At 48.7% G+C, this 16,533-nt stretch overlaps 1 protein-coding gene across 1 annotated transcript in view; it reads left to right on the top strand.

Annotated features, from left to right (window-relative positions):
- The window catches only part of cbx7b (chromobox homolog 7b), a 46,108-nt gene that overhangs the window by 4,947 nt on the left and 24,628 nt on the right, over positions 1-16,533 (top strand). The window contains 1 exon segment of the mRNA XM_072491956.1: positions 9,945-9,988. Coding sequence (XP_072348057.1) covers positions 9,945-9,988 — 44 coding nt within the window.

Genomic DNA, 16,533 nt, shown 5'->3' on the forward strand with positions numbered 1-16,533 from the left:
GTGCTGTACCTGTCCTGGGAGTGTTTGATGGGGACAGTGTAGAGGGAGCTTTACCCTGTATCTAACCCCGTGCTGTACCTGTCCTGGGAGTGTTTGATGGGGACAGTGTAGAGGGAGCTTTACTCTGTATCTAACCCCGTGCTGTACCTGTCCTGGGAGAGTTTGATGGGGACAGTGTAGAGGGAGCTTTACTCTGTATCTAACCCCGTGCTGTACCTGTCCTGGGAGAGTTTGATGGGGACAGTGTGGAGGGAGCTTTACCCTGTATCTAACCCCATGCTGTACCTGTCCTTGGAGTGTTTGATGGGGACAGTGTAGAGGGAGCTTTACTCTGTATCTAACCCCGTGCTGTACATGTCCTGGGAGTGTTTGATGGGGACAGTGTAGAGGGAGCTTTACTCTGTATCTAACCCCGTGCTGTCCCTGTCCTGGGAGTGTTTGATGGCGACAGTGTAGAGGGAGCTTTACTCTGTATCTAACCCCGTGCTGTCCCTGTCCGGGGGGTGTTTGATGGGGACAGTGTAGAGGGAGCTTTACTCTGTATCTAACCCCGTGCTGTACCTGTCCTGGGAGTGTTTGATGGGGACAGTGTGGAGGGAGCTTTACTCTGTATCTAACCCCGTGCTGTACCTGTCCGGGGGGTGTTTGATGGGGACAGTGTAGAGGGAGCTTTACTCTGTATCTAACCCCGTGCTGTACCTGTCCTGGGAGTGTTTGATGGGGACAGTGTAGAGGGAGCTTTACTCTGTATCTAACCCCGTGCTGTACCTGTCCTGGGAGTGTTTGATGGGGACAGCGTAGAGGGAGCTTTACTCTGTATCTAACCCCGTGCTGTACCTGTCCTGGGAGTGTTTGATGGGGACAGTGTAGAGGGAGCTTTACCCTGTATCTAACCCCGTGCTGTACCTGTCCTGGGAGTGTTTGATGGGGACAGTGTAGAGGGAGCTTTACTCTGTATCTAACCCCGTGCTGTACCTGTCCTGGGAGAGTTTGATGGGGACAGTGTAGAGGGAGCTTTACTCTGTATCTAACCCCGTGCTGTACATGTCCTGGGAGTGTTTGATGGGGACAGTGTAGAGGGAGCTTTACTCTGTATCTAACCCCGTGCTGTCCCTGTCCTGGGAGTGTTTGATGGCGACAGTGTAGAGGGAGCTTTACTCTGTATCTAACCCGTGCTGTCCCTGTCCGGGGGGTGTTTGATGGGGACAGTGTAGAGGGAGCTTTACTCTGTATCTAACCCCGTGCTGTACCTGTCCTGGGAGTGTTTGATGGGGACAGTGTGGAGGGAGCTTTACTCTGTATCTAACCCCGTGCTGTACCTGTCCGGGGGGTGTTTGATGGGGACAGTGTAGAGGGAGCTTTACTCTGTATCTAACCCCGTGCTGTCCCTGTCCTGGGAGTGTTTGATGGCGACAGTGTAGAGGGAGCTTTACTCTGTATCTAACCCCGTGCTGTCCCTGTCCGGGGGGTGTTTGATGGGGACAGTGTAGAGGGAGCTTTACTCTGTATCTAACCCCGTGCTGTACCTGTCCTGGGAGTGTTTGATGGGGACAGTGTGGAGGGAGCTTTACTCTGTATCTAACCCCGTGCTATACCTGTCCGGGGGGTGTTTGATGGGGACAGTGTAGAGGGAGCTTTACTCTGTATCTAACCCCGTGCTGTACCTGTCCTGGGAGTGTTTGATGGGGACAGTGTAGAGGGAGCTTTACCCTGTATCTAACCCCGTGCTGTACCTGTCCTGGGAGTGTTTGATGGGGACAGTGTAGAGGGAGCTTTACTCTGTATCTAACCCCGTGCTGTACCTGTCCTGGGAGAGTTTGATGGGGACAGTGTAGAGGGAGCTTTACTCTGTATCTAACCCCGTGTTGTACCTGTCCTGGGAGAGTTTGATGGGGACAGTGTGGAGGGAGCTTTACCCTGTATCTAACCCCATGCTGTACCTGTCCTTGGAGTGTTTGATGGGGACAGTGTAGAGGGAGCTTTACTCTGTATCTAACCCCGTGCTGTACATGTCCTGGGAGTGTTTGATGGGGACAGTGTAGAGGGAGCTTTACTCTGTATCTAACCCCGTGCTGTACCTGTCCGGGGGGTGTTTGATGGGGACAGTGTAGAGGGAGCTTTACTCTGTATCTAACCCCGTGCTGTACCTGTCCTGGGAGTGTTTGATGGGGACAGTGTAGAGGGAGCTTTACTCTGTATCTAACCGCGTGCTGTACCTGTCCTGGGAGTGTATGATGGGGACAGTGTAGAGGGAGCTTTACTCTGTATCTAACCCCGTGCTGTCCCTGTCCGGGGGGTGTTTGATGGGGACAGTGTAGAGGGAGCTTTACTCTGTATCTAACCCCGTGCTGTACCTGCCCTGGGAGTTTTGATGGGGACAGTGTGGAGGGAGCTTTACTCTGTATCTAACCCCGTGCTGTACCTGTCCTGGGAGTGTTTGATGGGGACAGTGTAGAGGGAGTTTTACTCTGTATCTAACCCCGTGCGGTACCTGTCCGCGGGGTGTTTGATGGGGACAGTGTAGAGGGAGCTTTACTCTGTATCTAACCCCGTGCGGTACCTGTCCTGGGAGTGTTTGATGGGGACAGTGTAGAGGGAGCTTTACTCTGTATCTAACCCCGTGCTGTACCTGTCCTGGGAGTGTTTGATGGGGACAGTGTAGAAGGAGTTTTACTCTGTATCTAACCCCGTGCGGTACCTGTCCGGGGGGTGTTTGATGGGGACAGTGTAGAGGGAGCTTTACTCTGTATCTAACCCCGTGCGGTACCTGTCCTGGGAGTGTTTGATGGGGACAGTGTAGAGGGAGCTTTACTCTGTATCTAACCCCATGCGGTAACTGTCCGGGGGGTGTTTGATGGGGACAGTGTAGAGGGAGCTTTACTCTGTATCTAACCCCGTGCTGTACCTGTCCTGGGAGTGTTTGATGGGGACAGTGTAGAGGGAGCTTTACTCTGTATCTAACCCCGTGCGGTACCCGTCCTGGGAGAGTTTGATGGGGACAGTGCCGAGGGAGGGGGAGTAACGCAGTCAATGGTGAGGAGGGAATTAAGTGAACAGGTTGTTGTGATTTAGGTTCCTGATCGACGGGATGAGTCGCAGCTTCCGCGGTTCCTCCGTGATCTGTGAATCTTTGAGGGTATTGTTCCATTTCTGTCTCTGATCATCTCCGGTGTAGACCCTGGGCAGAGAGAGCTGGACTGAGCGGGAGGGTCACTTAATTTGAGTAGTACATACTGGAGGGTGGAATGGGAGCTATGGGGCAGGGTGTGGATTGGCTGACCTCCTCTACGCCCTGACTGACCCGATATCTCTGTGGAAAGTCTGTGCCTCGGTCGCCGCTCCCATTTCCTGCAGTGCTGGCCTCTGTAATGGATTTTACAGGCGGGGCCTCCGGTGCTAAATGGGGAGGGGGTGTGTGGGGAGGGGGGCTTGCTGGTGGTGGGGGGGGGGGGGAAGCTGCGGTGCGCCCTGAGTAGGTGATGGGGTCTGTCGGAGATGGGCATTGATTTCAATTCTCATGGTCTCTGTCATCGCGTTGCGGAACAGCCTCCGCGCCCGCCAGCGCTTCGGTGAGAGAATTGGGGAGAATCCACGCCAGTCAGCAGTGCTGTCAGTGGCCAGAATGTGCAACAGAGAAACAGCCAGTGGGCAGTAGTCCCAGGGAATGCTGGCATTCCTGGTGGACAGACTCTGGGAGCAGTTTATAGACTCGGGGCTCTGGCTGGGGAATAGTTTGAGTTATTATGTGTCGTAGTCAAGAAGCAGGCCAATGCTTAGTGTCCAGTCTGTTTTGATGATAAATACAGGCTCTGTTTCCTTTCCTCCCTTGCCTTGTGTTGTGGTTGTTGGTTTGAAACCGGAGGAGTTCCCTTTTTACAAGATATTGATACCTTTATTTCAGCTCCCCCAGGGAGCTTTTTAGTCGACAGCTATACACATGGTTGTTATTTGTGTTACAGTGTGATGCCTGAGGGAGTGCCGCACTGTCAGAGGGTCAGTACTGAGGGAGTGTTACACTGTCAGAGGGTCAGTACTGAGGGAGTGCCGCACTGTCAGAGGGTCGGTACTGAGGGAGCGCCGCACTGTCAGAGGGTCAGTACTGAGGGAGTGCTGCACTGTCAGAGGGTCAGTACTGAGGGAGTGCCGCACTGTCAGAGGGTCAGTACTGAGGGAGTGCCGCACTGTCAGAGGGTCAGTACTGAGGGAGTGCCGCACTGTCAGAGGGTCAGTACTGAGGGAGTGCCGCACTGTCAGAGGGTCAGTACTGAGGGAGTGCTGCACTGTCAGAGGGTCAGTACTGAGGGAGTGCTGCACTGTCAGAGGGTCAGTACTGAGGGAGTGCCGCACTGTCAGAGGGTCAGTACTGAGGGAGTGCCGCACTGTCAGAGGGTCAGTACTGAGGGAGTGCCGCACTGTCAGAGGGTCAGTACTGAGGGAGTGCTGCACTGTCAGAGGATCAGTACTGAGGGAGTGCTGCACTGTCAGAGGGTCAGTACTGAGGGAGTGCCTCACTGTCAGAGGGTCAGTACTGAGGGAGTGCCGCACTGTCAGAGGGTCAGTACTGAGGGAGTGCCGCACTGTCAGAGGGTCAGTACTGAGGGAGTGCTGCACTGTCAGAGGGTCAGTACTGAGGGAGTGCTGCACTGTCAGAGGGTCAGTACTGAGGGAGTGCCGCACTGTCAGAGGGTCAGTACTGAGGGAGTGCCGCACTGTCAGAGGGTCAGTACTGAGGGAGTGCCGCACTGTCAGAGGGTCAGTACTGAGGGAGTGCCACACAGTCAGAGGATCAGTACTGAGGAAGTGCCGCACTGTCAGAGGGTCAGTACTGAGGGAGTGCCGCACTGTCAGAGGTGAACTTTAAACTGAGGCCCTGTATACTGTACAATAATGGTGTTGCTATTTGAAGAACAGGGGAATTCCTCCCAGAATGCTGTGCCAGTGTTTATCCAGCAATGAAACATCACAAACAACCAATAGAATCTGGAGATGATCATATTGCTGTTTGTGTGATCTTACTGTATGTAAATTGGCTGCTGTATTTCACTGCATTCCAGCAGGGACTTGTGATATCAGAAAGAAGGTTGCCTCCTGGGCCGGCGTTTCTGAGCATTGCGATCTCGAGAAGGGTCTGAATGTTTCCCCCCGGGTCTGTTGTGTGAAATGGTTACAGATGAATAGTCAGTGTCACGTGGAGCATCGTCAGGGTGAGCACTATTTTGGAAGAACCGGGGCCCACTGACCCGTAACGTCCTCACGGTGGTGATGTCTGGCAGATTAATCGGTGTGGAGTAACTGAGACGCCGAGAGGAAAGAAACGCTTCCTTGGTACAGCACCAACTGCCGTAAAGGAGGGCTTTAAGGGATGAGATACCCTCAATGACAACTCGACAGAGATGATTGGTAATACAAAGGCTTTAATTAGCAGAGAACCAGTCAGCTACCGAGAAGTGTGCTCACTGCACGCTGCCCACTGGACATTACCTTATATATGGCTCCCTGGGGGGGGGCGGAGCCGGAGGCGGAGTCTCCCAGGGTTCCAAACCCGGTCTGAAAGGGATCATTACATTAAAGGTGCAGTAATCAATCATCACATTCAGCCCGTTTTAAAAGAAAACACAGAGTCCATCGGGGGTGAAGTGGAATTACATGTCCAGTCTTTTGGGTGGTCTGATTGTCCGTGTCGACCTTCTCAGCTCCGGCGGTGGTGCGGCGGACACGGGCGTCTTCAGTGGGGGTATATCCGGGAGCACGGTGGTCTGAGCCTTTGTCCGTGTTGGAGCAGGGGGGTTTATCCAGGGTGACTAGGGTGATTGGGGCTGGCACTGGCGGGGGGGAGGGGGCGCTAGAGGGGGGGGACGCTGTCAGTGTCAGCAGCCGGTGCGGGGAGGGGAGCGTCGGTAGAGTGGGGGGCAGCAGTGGGAGAGCCAGCGGGTGCCAGGTCTCACAGGGAAACTGTGTCTTGTCTTCCGTCGAGGAGCTCGATGCAGGCGTATTGAGGGTCCGCATGCAGCAGCTGCACCCTCTCGTGTAGGGGCGGTCCTCCGGGCGGATGGGGAGCTGATGATAGGCGGATTTTAGGTCAACCATGGAGAATACCCGTACTGGGCGATCTGGTTCACCATTTCTGCTATGCGGGGAAGGGGGTACGCATCGAGTTGTGTAAAACAGTTTATGGTCTGACTATAATCCACCACCATTCGTTTCTTTTCCCCTGACCAGACTACCAATACTTGTGCCCTCCAAGGGCTGTTGCTAGCCTCTATGACCCCTTCTTTCAGCAACCACTGAACCTCTGACTTGATGAAAGTCAGGTCTTGAGCACTGTACCGGCGACGGGCTTACAGTCGGGGGTGAGGTTTGCGAAGAGTGGGGGGTGGTGCAACTTTAAGTGTTGCCAGGCTGCATACCGTGAGTGGGGGCAGGGGTCTGCCGAATGTCAATGTCAGGCTTCGGTGGCTGCACTGAAAGTCCAGGCCGAGCAGCAGGGGGGCGCAGAGGTGAGGGAGGATATAAAATTTGGAACGGGCGTATTCGGCGCCCTGGATTGCGAGGTTCGTGACACAATACCCCATGATCTGGACCGAGTGGGACCCAGACGCGAGGGCGATAGTTTGGGAGGCGGGATAGGTGCACAAGGAGCAGCGCCTTACCGTTTCTGGGTGAATAAAGCTCTCCGTGCTCCCGGAGTCAAAAAGGCAGGGGGTGTCGCGCCCGTTGATTAGGACCTGCATCATGGAGTTCCACAGGTGCTTTGGCCGTGATTGATCGAGAGTGATCGCTCCCAGTTGCGGGTAGTCAGAGTCCTCAGTTGAGTCGGACTCACAAAATGGCCGCCTGGAGTCACAAATGGCCGCCGCCTTCGGTTGCACGTGTCGGATTTTGAAGATGGCCGCCGCCAAGATGGCCGCCCCCATGACTTGCACGAGGCCGATGACGCTTCAGAAGGGGGGGTGTCCGGCCGGCGTGCAGCCGCGTTGCGGGGCCTGTGGGCCTGGGAGCTCGATTTTTGGGCCCGATGAGACTTTTATTTCTGGACTTTGGGCCCAGCTAGGCAGACCTTTGCAAAATGCCCCTTCCTTCCGCAGTGGATGCAGATAGCGGAGCGGGCTGGGCAACGCTGATGTGGGTGCTGGCCTTGCCCACAGAAATAGCACGGTGTGCCCTCGGTGTGAGCGGGTCGCCGCGCGGCGCAGGCCTGTAGCGTGGCCGAGTCTGGAGGGGATCGAGAGGGGTTCGCAATGTCCGCGGAGTATGCACGGAGATTATGGTAGGCCACTTCCAGAGAGGAGGCGAGCGTTACCATGCCTTGGAGATCTTTTGCTCTGTCTTCGAGGAGTCGCTGCCTGATGTATGTGGATCGTATACCGGACACAAAAGCATCTCAGATGTGCAAGTTCATATGGATTTCTACCGTCACGTCCTTGAGGTCGCAGTTCCTAGTGAGCGTGGCGAGTCTTTCCACGTACTCGTCCAGCGTTTCCCCGGAGCGCTGGCAGTAGGTCGAGAGCAAATGCTGGGCGTATACCTCGCTTATTGGCTTAACAAAGCGCTTCTGCAGGATTTCGACCGCCGCCTCGTACGTGGTGGCCTTTTCAATCACGGAGGAGAGTCTGTGGCCCACCCGGGCATGTAGTAAGCTCAGCTTGTGAGGTCCGTCGCCTGGAGTGTCTGAGGAATTCAGGTAGGCCTCAAAACTCCGAAGCCAGTATTTAAAAATTTCAGCGGCCTCCGGCAACCGAGCGTCCAAATTGAGTTTCTCCAGCTTTAGACCGCTGTCCATCTTGAAGTAATCTGCGAATTAAATTGAGATACCCTCAATTACAACTCGAGAGAGATGATTGGTAATACAAAGGCTTTAATTAGCAGAGAACCAGACAGCTACCGAGAAGTGTGCTCACTGCACGCTGCCCACTGGACATTACCTTATATATGGCTCCCTGGGGGGGTGGAGCCGGAGGCGGAGTCTCCCAGGGTTCCAAACCCGGTCTTAAAGGGATCATTACATTAAAGGTGCAGTAGGCAATCATCACAAGGGAACAATTAAAATTGTTCCAATCAATGCTGGAGGAGTGTGTCGGCGATGGTGTGGTGCCTCCCTGGGAACGTCGTGTGTCTGGTGCGTCCCGCGCGAGGCCAGTTTGTCTTTCTTAAATAGTTTCTCTGGAGTTCGAAGTTAATTATTTCCCCTCTAACTCTGTCAGAGTAACTATGAGGGTAAAACTGGCCAAACCTTCCAAAGTTAGTGATTCAAATCGCTTGTTTGGTGGTTCCCATCCCAGCGCAATTGTCCAGGGAAAGTTCGTGCTGCTTCCGGACAATTACATGCATACTTCTTGGAGGGATTCCCCATCATTGGGCTACCCCCCAAAATGTGACGCTGGGGAAACTAGGGATTTATATGGTGAATGGCTGGTGTGAGTGTTCTATTTTCGAATGTATCCAAATGTGAAGCAGCTTCCTTTCCAAACCAGTGGAATTTCTTTACAGATTCAAACAGGACAAACCTACAAGATCGATTGGAGCAAAGGCGCTGACACCAGCCGGAGTGGACTGGTCTTCTGTGCTAGATTGGCAGGGTCAGAGGGCAAGGGTTAACTTCACTTCACCAACAAACTCCAGACCTGATCTGGATTCAGTCTTTAAGTTTGAATTTTTGCTCGTCTGGAGGCACTGCAGACCTGAGCGGTTGTTAGTATTGGAAAATGAACACATATATAGTGTCTCATCAAACACTCCCAGGACAGGGACAGCACGGGGTTAGATAGAGTAAAGCTCCCTCTACACTGTCCCCATCAAACACTCCCAGGACAGGTACAGCACAGGGTTAGATACAGAGTAAAGATCCTTCTACACTGTCCCCATCAAACATGCCCAGGACAGGTACAGCACGGGATTAGATCCAGAGTAAAGCTCCCTCTACATTGTCCCCATCAAACACTCCCGGGACAGGTACAGCACAGGGTTAGATACAGAGTAAAGATCCTTCTACACTGTCCCCATCAAACACTCCCAGGACTGGTACAGCACGGGGTTGGATACAGAGTAAAGCTCCCTCTACACTGTCCCCATCAAACACTCCCAGGACAGGTACAGCACGGGGTTAGATACAGAGTAAAGCTCCCTCTACACTGTCCCCATCAAACACGCCCAGGACAGGTACAGCACGGGGTTAGATACAGAGTAAAGCTCCCTCTACACTGTCCCCATCAAACACTCCCAGGACAGGTACAGCACGGGGTTAGATACAGAGTAAAGCTCCCTCTACACTGTCCCCATCAAACACGCCCAGGACAGGTACAGCACGGGGTTAGATACAGAGTAAAGCTCCCTCTACACTGTCCGCATCAAACACTCCCAGGACAGGTACAGCACGGAGTTAGATACAGAGTAAAGCTGCCTCTACACTGTCCCCATCAAACACTCCCAGGACAGGTACAGCACGGGGTTAGATACAGAGTAAAGCTCCCTCTACACTGTCCCCATCAAACACTCCCAGGACAGGTACAGAGTAAACCTCCACCTGCTCCATCATTTTCAATTTCTCCACAAGGTTGAGATTTTGCAATTTCCCACTCGAACTTGTGTCCACTTTGAGGTGCGTTGGTACTCATTTTGCACTTCTCGCTGTCTAAAAGGATAACATTGTGGATATTGCTGAAGGGGCTGGTGTCCCTCATATGAGCTGTCCCTCGTCAAGGACCAAGCCCACTTTGTGAATCAGGGTGAAGGGTGTTAGCGCAGTGTGGATTTACGCTGTGTCTGATGGTGCCTTCACTGTCTGAGATCAGTGTGCGAGCTGCGCTGGCTTCTATAATCACCTGACGGAAATGTACCATCAGATCGGTCATAATCTCATTGAATTGGTGGAGCAGGCTCGATGGGCCAAATGGCTTGCTTCTGCTCCTCCGTCTTTTGATGACAGTGTGTCTCTGCTTGTTTTTAAGGGTCGGGTGGAATACCTTGTGAAGTGGAAAGGATGGCCCCCAAAGTAAGTAACCAATCCCTTCATCCTTTTCCCAGTTCCCATCCAGCCTCCCATCCTGGTCGTTATGTCTGTTTTTGAAAATCCTTCAGATTAAAGAATGAAAAAAAAAGGACCCCTTAGTGGGACGAGCCAGGGGAATAAATTAGGGCAGTTTGTTAACTAGTTCAGACCCATTTCTTTAAGCAGTGGTAAAGTTGGCGAAAAGTGGATTTGCGAAAGGTCAAATGACACTCGGGCCATCCAATTGTCCATGGTCAGGTTGGCCCCATGGAAAGTGAAAACGAAAGCAAGTGGGGGGGGGTTCCCAACACCATCAATGAGGAGAGAAGTTCTGAGATTTCTGGGCATGAGTGGTTTCTCCACTGACTGAACTTCTGAAAAAACACAGGAGGTTTCTGTGGAGGGCGGAATGACAGGAGGCATTCGATAATCTGAAAACTGTGTTAACTACCACACCAGTGTTGATGACACCTAATTATGCCAAGTCATTTAAGGTGGCAATTGGTGCGAGTGGTGTGGGTGCTGTACTGTTACAGGAAGACGACGAAAGAATCGAAAGGCCTGTAGGTTATTTTTCTCGCAAACTAAATATTCATCAAAAGAAATATTCGACCATCGAGAAGGAGACATAAGAGTTTGGCAGTTGCCACAATTTGACAATTATGTTGCCAACAATTCATCAGAGACAATTATTTATACAGACCATGATCCATTAAGGTTTTTGGAACTGTTTAAGGATCGAAATGCAAGACTGTTCTGATGGAGTTTGTTGTTACAACCATTTAACTTAAAAATTATACATGTAGGAGGAAGAGAAAACGTGATTGTAGATACTTTATCACCTCTTTCACGTGTGAGAAGACTTGAACATTCGAAGGTGGAAAAGAAAGTGTGAAATGGACTATACTCATGTTTAAGTTTACATGTTTAAGATGTAATATATGAGGGCAGCACGGTGGTGCAGTGGTTAGTATTGCTGCCTCACGGCGCTGATGTCCCAGGTTCGATCCCTGCTCTGGGTCACTGTCCGTGTGGAGTTTGCACATTCTCCCCGTGTCTGCGTGGGTTTCGCCCCCACAACCCAAAGATGTGCAGGATCGGTGGATTGGACACCTTTATTCCTTTATTGGAAAAAATGAATTGGGCACGCTAAATTAATTTTTTTTTAAATGTAATATATGTAACATTTAGAGTATTAGTTGTGATTAATAATGAGAAACGTTTAGAGTTAAAAGGCTTTGGAAAAATGAAGCCATCTTTTTATATTGTTGGTTCATTTTATTAAGGGGAGGTGTGATGTAAGAATTTCAGATGTATTGTATTATAGGTATTTGGTGCAGTAAGGGTTAAACGCCTGAGTTAGAGTGCGTTTGACTGCTGCAGACATATTTTGAATAAATCTGAGTTTACAAGGTTGTGAGTCGGGGAGAATTAAAGTATTGTTAAAAAACTTGGGCTAAGGGCGGCACATGGCACAGTGGTTAGCACTGTAGCCTATGGCGCTGAGAACCCGGGTTTGAATCCCGGCCCTGGGTCACTGTCTGTGTGGAGTTTGCACATTCTCCCTGTGGGTCTCCCCCCCACAACCCAAAGATGTTCAGGTTAGGTGGATAGGCCACTCTAAATTGCCCCTTAATTGGAAAAAAAAATAATTGGGTACTCTCAATTTATTTTAAAAAACTTAGGCTAATGAAATTTTGTTTTGATTAAGGGGATTCCCTGTGGAGTTAATTATATTTAAGCTTGATAAGAAGGTATCAGACATTTTGTTGGAAAAACAGTTCAGTTCTGTTCTGGATGAAGCTGTGTTCACAAGTCAGGTTTTGCTCTCTGCAGTTCAGTTGAAAGAGATTAAAAGTTTTTAAAGCCATGCAGATTTATCTGAGAACAAGGGGGAGCTAAAATACGTTGAGAAACAGCTTCTGAAGACATACAGTCAGAGTTTCTGCATGGGTCTGGCAGGAGTCAGATCTTGTCTTGAAAGCAATGTCAGGAGATCTCTCTTTCTCAAAAAACATCCCTGTAAAGCAAATATTCATGAGTGCCGGTGGTATTTAATGGTGGATTGAGAGCTGAGTTTTTTTTTAACCTTGTTGTTTAAGTGGGAATAAAGATAGCAGTTAAAGGTATCATATTCACTGTATTGAGAAGTATTGTTCAAGGGGTAATTAAGCTATTTTCTGGTCTGATAAATATTTTAATACTGTGTTAGTAATAAAGTTTGTTTTATTGTGCCATATCCCTATTTTTTCGTGCAGTCACTCCTGGAGCGAGCCTTCCCTTATTCGAGTCAGTGTCGTTTAGGCCCGAAATGATCTCCTTGGTTAACCTTTGTAATGTTTCTGCCGCATTCTTCATTCCAAATGGCATGACGTTAAACTGAGACCGATCATTTGGCGTCAAAAAAGCCGAAACTTCCTTCGCCCTATCTGATAAAGGTGTTTGCGAGTATCCTTTAAGTAATTCAGGTTTGGTAATAAAGTTTGCTTGTCCTACATTTTCAACAGTCTTCCAAACACTGGATGGGTGACTTCGTAACTGCGTTGACATTTCTATAATCCACACATAATCATGGTGTTCCATCAGATTTTGGTATCACCGCAGTAGGTGAGCTCCAATCACTGCAACCCACTTCAACGATATAATTCTTCAGCAAGCTGTCAATCTCCGTTTGTACCTGTACTAATTTTAGTGGATTGAGCCTGCATGAGGATGTTGTTTAATTGGAATAGCCTTTCACACATCTACATAATGTATAATTAGTTTTGTACTTCCCAGTTTATTCCCACATTCAGCTCTATGTGACCGTAATAACTCTCTTAGGTCGGGGCAGCACGGTGGCGCAGTGGTTAGCACTGCCGCTTCACGGCGCCGAGGTCCCAGGTTTGATCCCAGCTCTGAGTTACTGTCCGTGTGGAGTTTGCACATTCTCCCCGTGTCTGCGTGGGTCTCACCCCCACAACCCAAAGATGCGCCGGGTAGGTGGATTGGCCACGCTAAATTGCCCCTTAATTGGAAAAAATTTATTGGGTACTCTAAATTAATAAAAAACAAATAACTGTCTTTGGTCATTTACTTTTCTCTGGTAGGTAACTCAAAACTTTATCCCCATTTCTTATTACTCCCTCATTGTCCAATCTAATTTGAGGAATGTCAAATTCAGAATAATCTGAATATATTTCTTCTCCCTGAGCTACAACGATTAACATCTTTCCTTCTCCATTAAGTGCATATTAACATGACACCCTCTGTGAGTTTTCCTTCTATCTGGCATTCTTATCAAATAATTCGCCTCAATCGATTTCCTTTCAATTTGATAAGGCCCATAAACCTTGCTTTTAATGGTTTACCTACCATTGGTAACAATACTAATGTGACAAATGCATGATTTTAGGTATATTGGATTATAAACTCACCACATAAACATTCGGCAATTTAAGGGTTAACAGCCTGGGTTAAAGTGTGTTTGTCTGCAGTAGGCATGTTTTTCAAAGAATCTTGTTTTGCAAGACCAGAAAGCTTTTAGGAGCCAGAGTGAAATTGACCAGAATAAAAGCCTGAAGTAATGCACCTTTGTTTTACTAGGGGAAGTCCCTGGGGAGTTAATGTGTTTTCAGCCGGGGGAGTTAGTTTATTTTCAGCTTGAGGAGATGATGTCATTGCTGGGTACAGCTAAGGTATTCAGACATTTCGACAACGGTTTTGAGTTCAGATCTGGCTAACCATTACACCATAAGTAAAGTCTTTTGCTCTCGCTGTTGCATAGTAAACAAAACAAAAAATAGTATTTAAAGCAGTGCATACTTGTCTGAGGAGAAGGAAGAAGCTGGAACAAACCAGTTGAAACTGCTTCCTGAAGATATTTAGCCAGTGTCTGCAGGGGTTCTAAATAGGAGCCAAATCTGTTTTGGAAAGCAAGTATTACTCTTTGCCATTGGGATGTAGGATGGATTGGGAGCTGTATGTTTTTCCTTTCTTGTTTAATGGGGAAGAGAGATAGTAATTAAGCGTATTGTATTTTATTTTTATAAATTTAGAGTACCCAATTCATTTTTCCAATTAAAGGGCAATTTAGCGTGCTCAAACCACCTACCCTGCACATCTTTGGGTTGTGGGGGCGAAGCCCACGCAGACACGGGGAGAATGTGCAAAATCCACATGGACAGTGACCCAGATCGAACCTGGGACCTTGGCGCCGTGAGACTGCAGTGCTACCACTGCACCACCGTGCTGCGCTAAGCGTATTGTATTTACTGTACTGAGTAGGATTGTTTAAGCAATAATTGGAAGCTGTTTTCAGGGGTGATGCTAAATAGTTTTATCTTGTGTTAATAAAGTTTTGTTTTAAATGTAGTTTTGTTTTAAAATACCAAATCCCTGTTTTTCATACAATTACTCCGGGAACAAAGTACTCTTTCTGCATAGTCTTACAAATATAAACTAATATATTGGGGTTTGGGTCCAGTATTCTAGTCATTGTTAGGGTCTGATCTGGGATGGTAATAATAATACTTTCTCCCCACTAACAAAACTACACATTTTTTATTTCTTACCCGCCTCTTTTTTTCATCACATGTTGTGACAATTTTAAATGTCTCCTAGCCAACTCACCAGCCCTATTTAATCTATCCGAAAAGTTTGACACATAGTCCAACAACGTAGTCTCCGACTGCTGACTGACCAATGTCTCTTTGACAATTTAATTAGTCCTCCCACTCATGCCCAAAATATCAATTTGAACAGATTGAATTTAATTGATTCATTAGGTGCGTCCCTAATTGCAAATTGTAGAAATGGAATTCCTTTATCCCAATCCTATGGATAATCCTGACTATACGCCCTCAACATGGTCTTTACACTTTGATACCATCTTTCCAACGCCATTTGTGATACCGGATGAGTTGTTCCTTAGTTATTCCTAAGCTATCCATAACGTCCTTGAATAAAATTGGATCCCTGATCTGGTTGCATTTCTTTTGATAGTCCACATCTAGGAAATAAATTGGTTGACTCCTCTACAACCCTCTTCGCTGTAATGTTTCTTCATGGAATAGCCTCCAGAAATCAAGTAGACACATCCATTACGGATGGGTTAGCACTGCTGCCTCATGTTGCCGAGGTCCCAGGTTCGATCCCGGCTCTGGGTCACTGTCCGTGTGGAGTTTGCACATTCTCCCTGTGTCTGCGTGGGTTTCGCCCCCACAACCCAAAAGATGTGCAGGCTAGGTGGATTGGCCACGCTAAATTGTCCCTTGATTGGAAAAAATGAATTGGGTACTCTAAATTTATTTTAAAGAAACAATTACTGATTCCCACTTTTGGTTTTAGGCAGGGGTCCCACGCAATCAATTAGGACCCTCGTAAAAAGTTCCTCAAATGCTGGAATGGGTATTAAAGGTATTGGTTCGATCCCGGCCCGGGGGCACTGTCCGTGTGGAGTTTGCACATTCTCCCCATGTCTGCGTGGGTCTCACCCCCACAACCCAAAGATGTGCAGGGTCGGTGGATTGGCCACGTTAAATTGCCCCTGAATTAGAAAAAATAATTGGGTACTCTAAATTTATAAAAAGAAAGAAAAAAAAAGTTTTGAAATCTTTACCATCAAACCTGAAAATAGCTGACAATTACCTCTTAAACAATACTTCTCAACACAGTGAATACAATGTCCTTACTTTCTATCTTTATTCCCACTTAAACAACAGGAACATAGACCATCTCAGCTCTCAATCCACCTTAAATACCAATGGCACACAGGCATACTGGTTTTGCAGAGTTATACTTTGAAAAAGAGAGGTCCCTAGACACAGCTCTCCAGAACAGATCTGACTGATCGACCACCTGCAGACTCTGGCTGAATGTCTTCGAAAGCTGTTTCCACTGGCTTGTTTCAGCTTCCCCCTTGTCCTCAGACAAGTCTGCACTGCTTTAAATACAGTCAATCTCTTTTGACAACTTACGGTGAGAGCAAAGCTGTTTCACTGTGGAGACAGCTTCAGCCAGACCAGAACCGAGACTGAAAATCACTTTCTCAAAAGACCTGATGTCTTTGCTCCATCAAGCTGAAATCTAATTAACTCCCCTTAATCAAAACAAAACTGCACGAGCCCAAGCTTTTATGATGATTAATTGAACCTCCGGCTTTAAAAGTCATTGCAGTCATACACATTCTAAACCAGATTTAACCCTTCATCAAATATTTATACTACGACATATCTAAAATCCTACATTCATCACAGGGTCAGGGTTCTGTGTGTGTGTCTGTGTGCTGCGTGTGTGTCCGTGTGCGGTGTGTGTGTCCGTGTGCTGTGTGTGTGTCCGTGTGCTGTGTGTGTATCCGTGAGCTGTATGTGTGTCCGCGTCCTGTGTGGCTCCATGTGCTGTGTGTGTGTCCGTGTGCTGTGTGTGTGTCCGTGTGCTGTGTGTGTGTCTGTGTGCTGTGTGTGTGCCTGTGAGCTGTGTGTGTGTCCGCGTCCTGTATGTGTGTCCGTGTGCTGTGTATGTGTCCGCGTCCTGTGTGTGTTCACATCCTGTATGTTTGTCCGCGTTCT

Source organism: Scyliorhinus torazame, chromosome 29 (genome assembly GCF_047496885.1).
Source record: "Scyliorhinus torazame isolate Kashiwa2021f chromosome 29, sScyTor2.1, whole genome shotgun sequence".
Classification (NCBI taxonomy): Eukaryota; Metazoa; Chordata; class Chondrichthyes; order Carcharhiniformes; family Scyliorhinidae; genus Scyliorhinus; species Scyliorhinus torazame.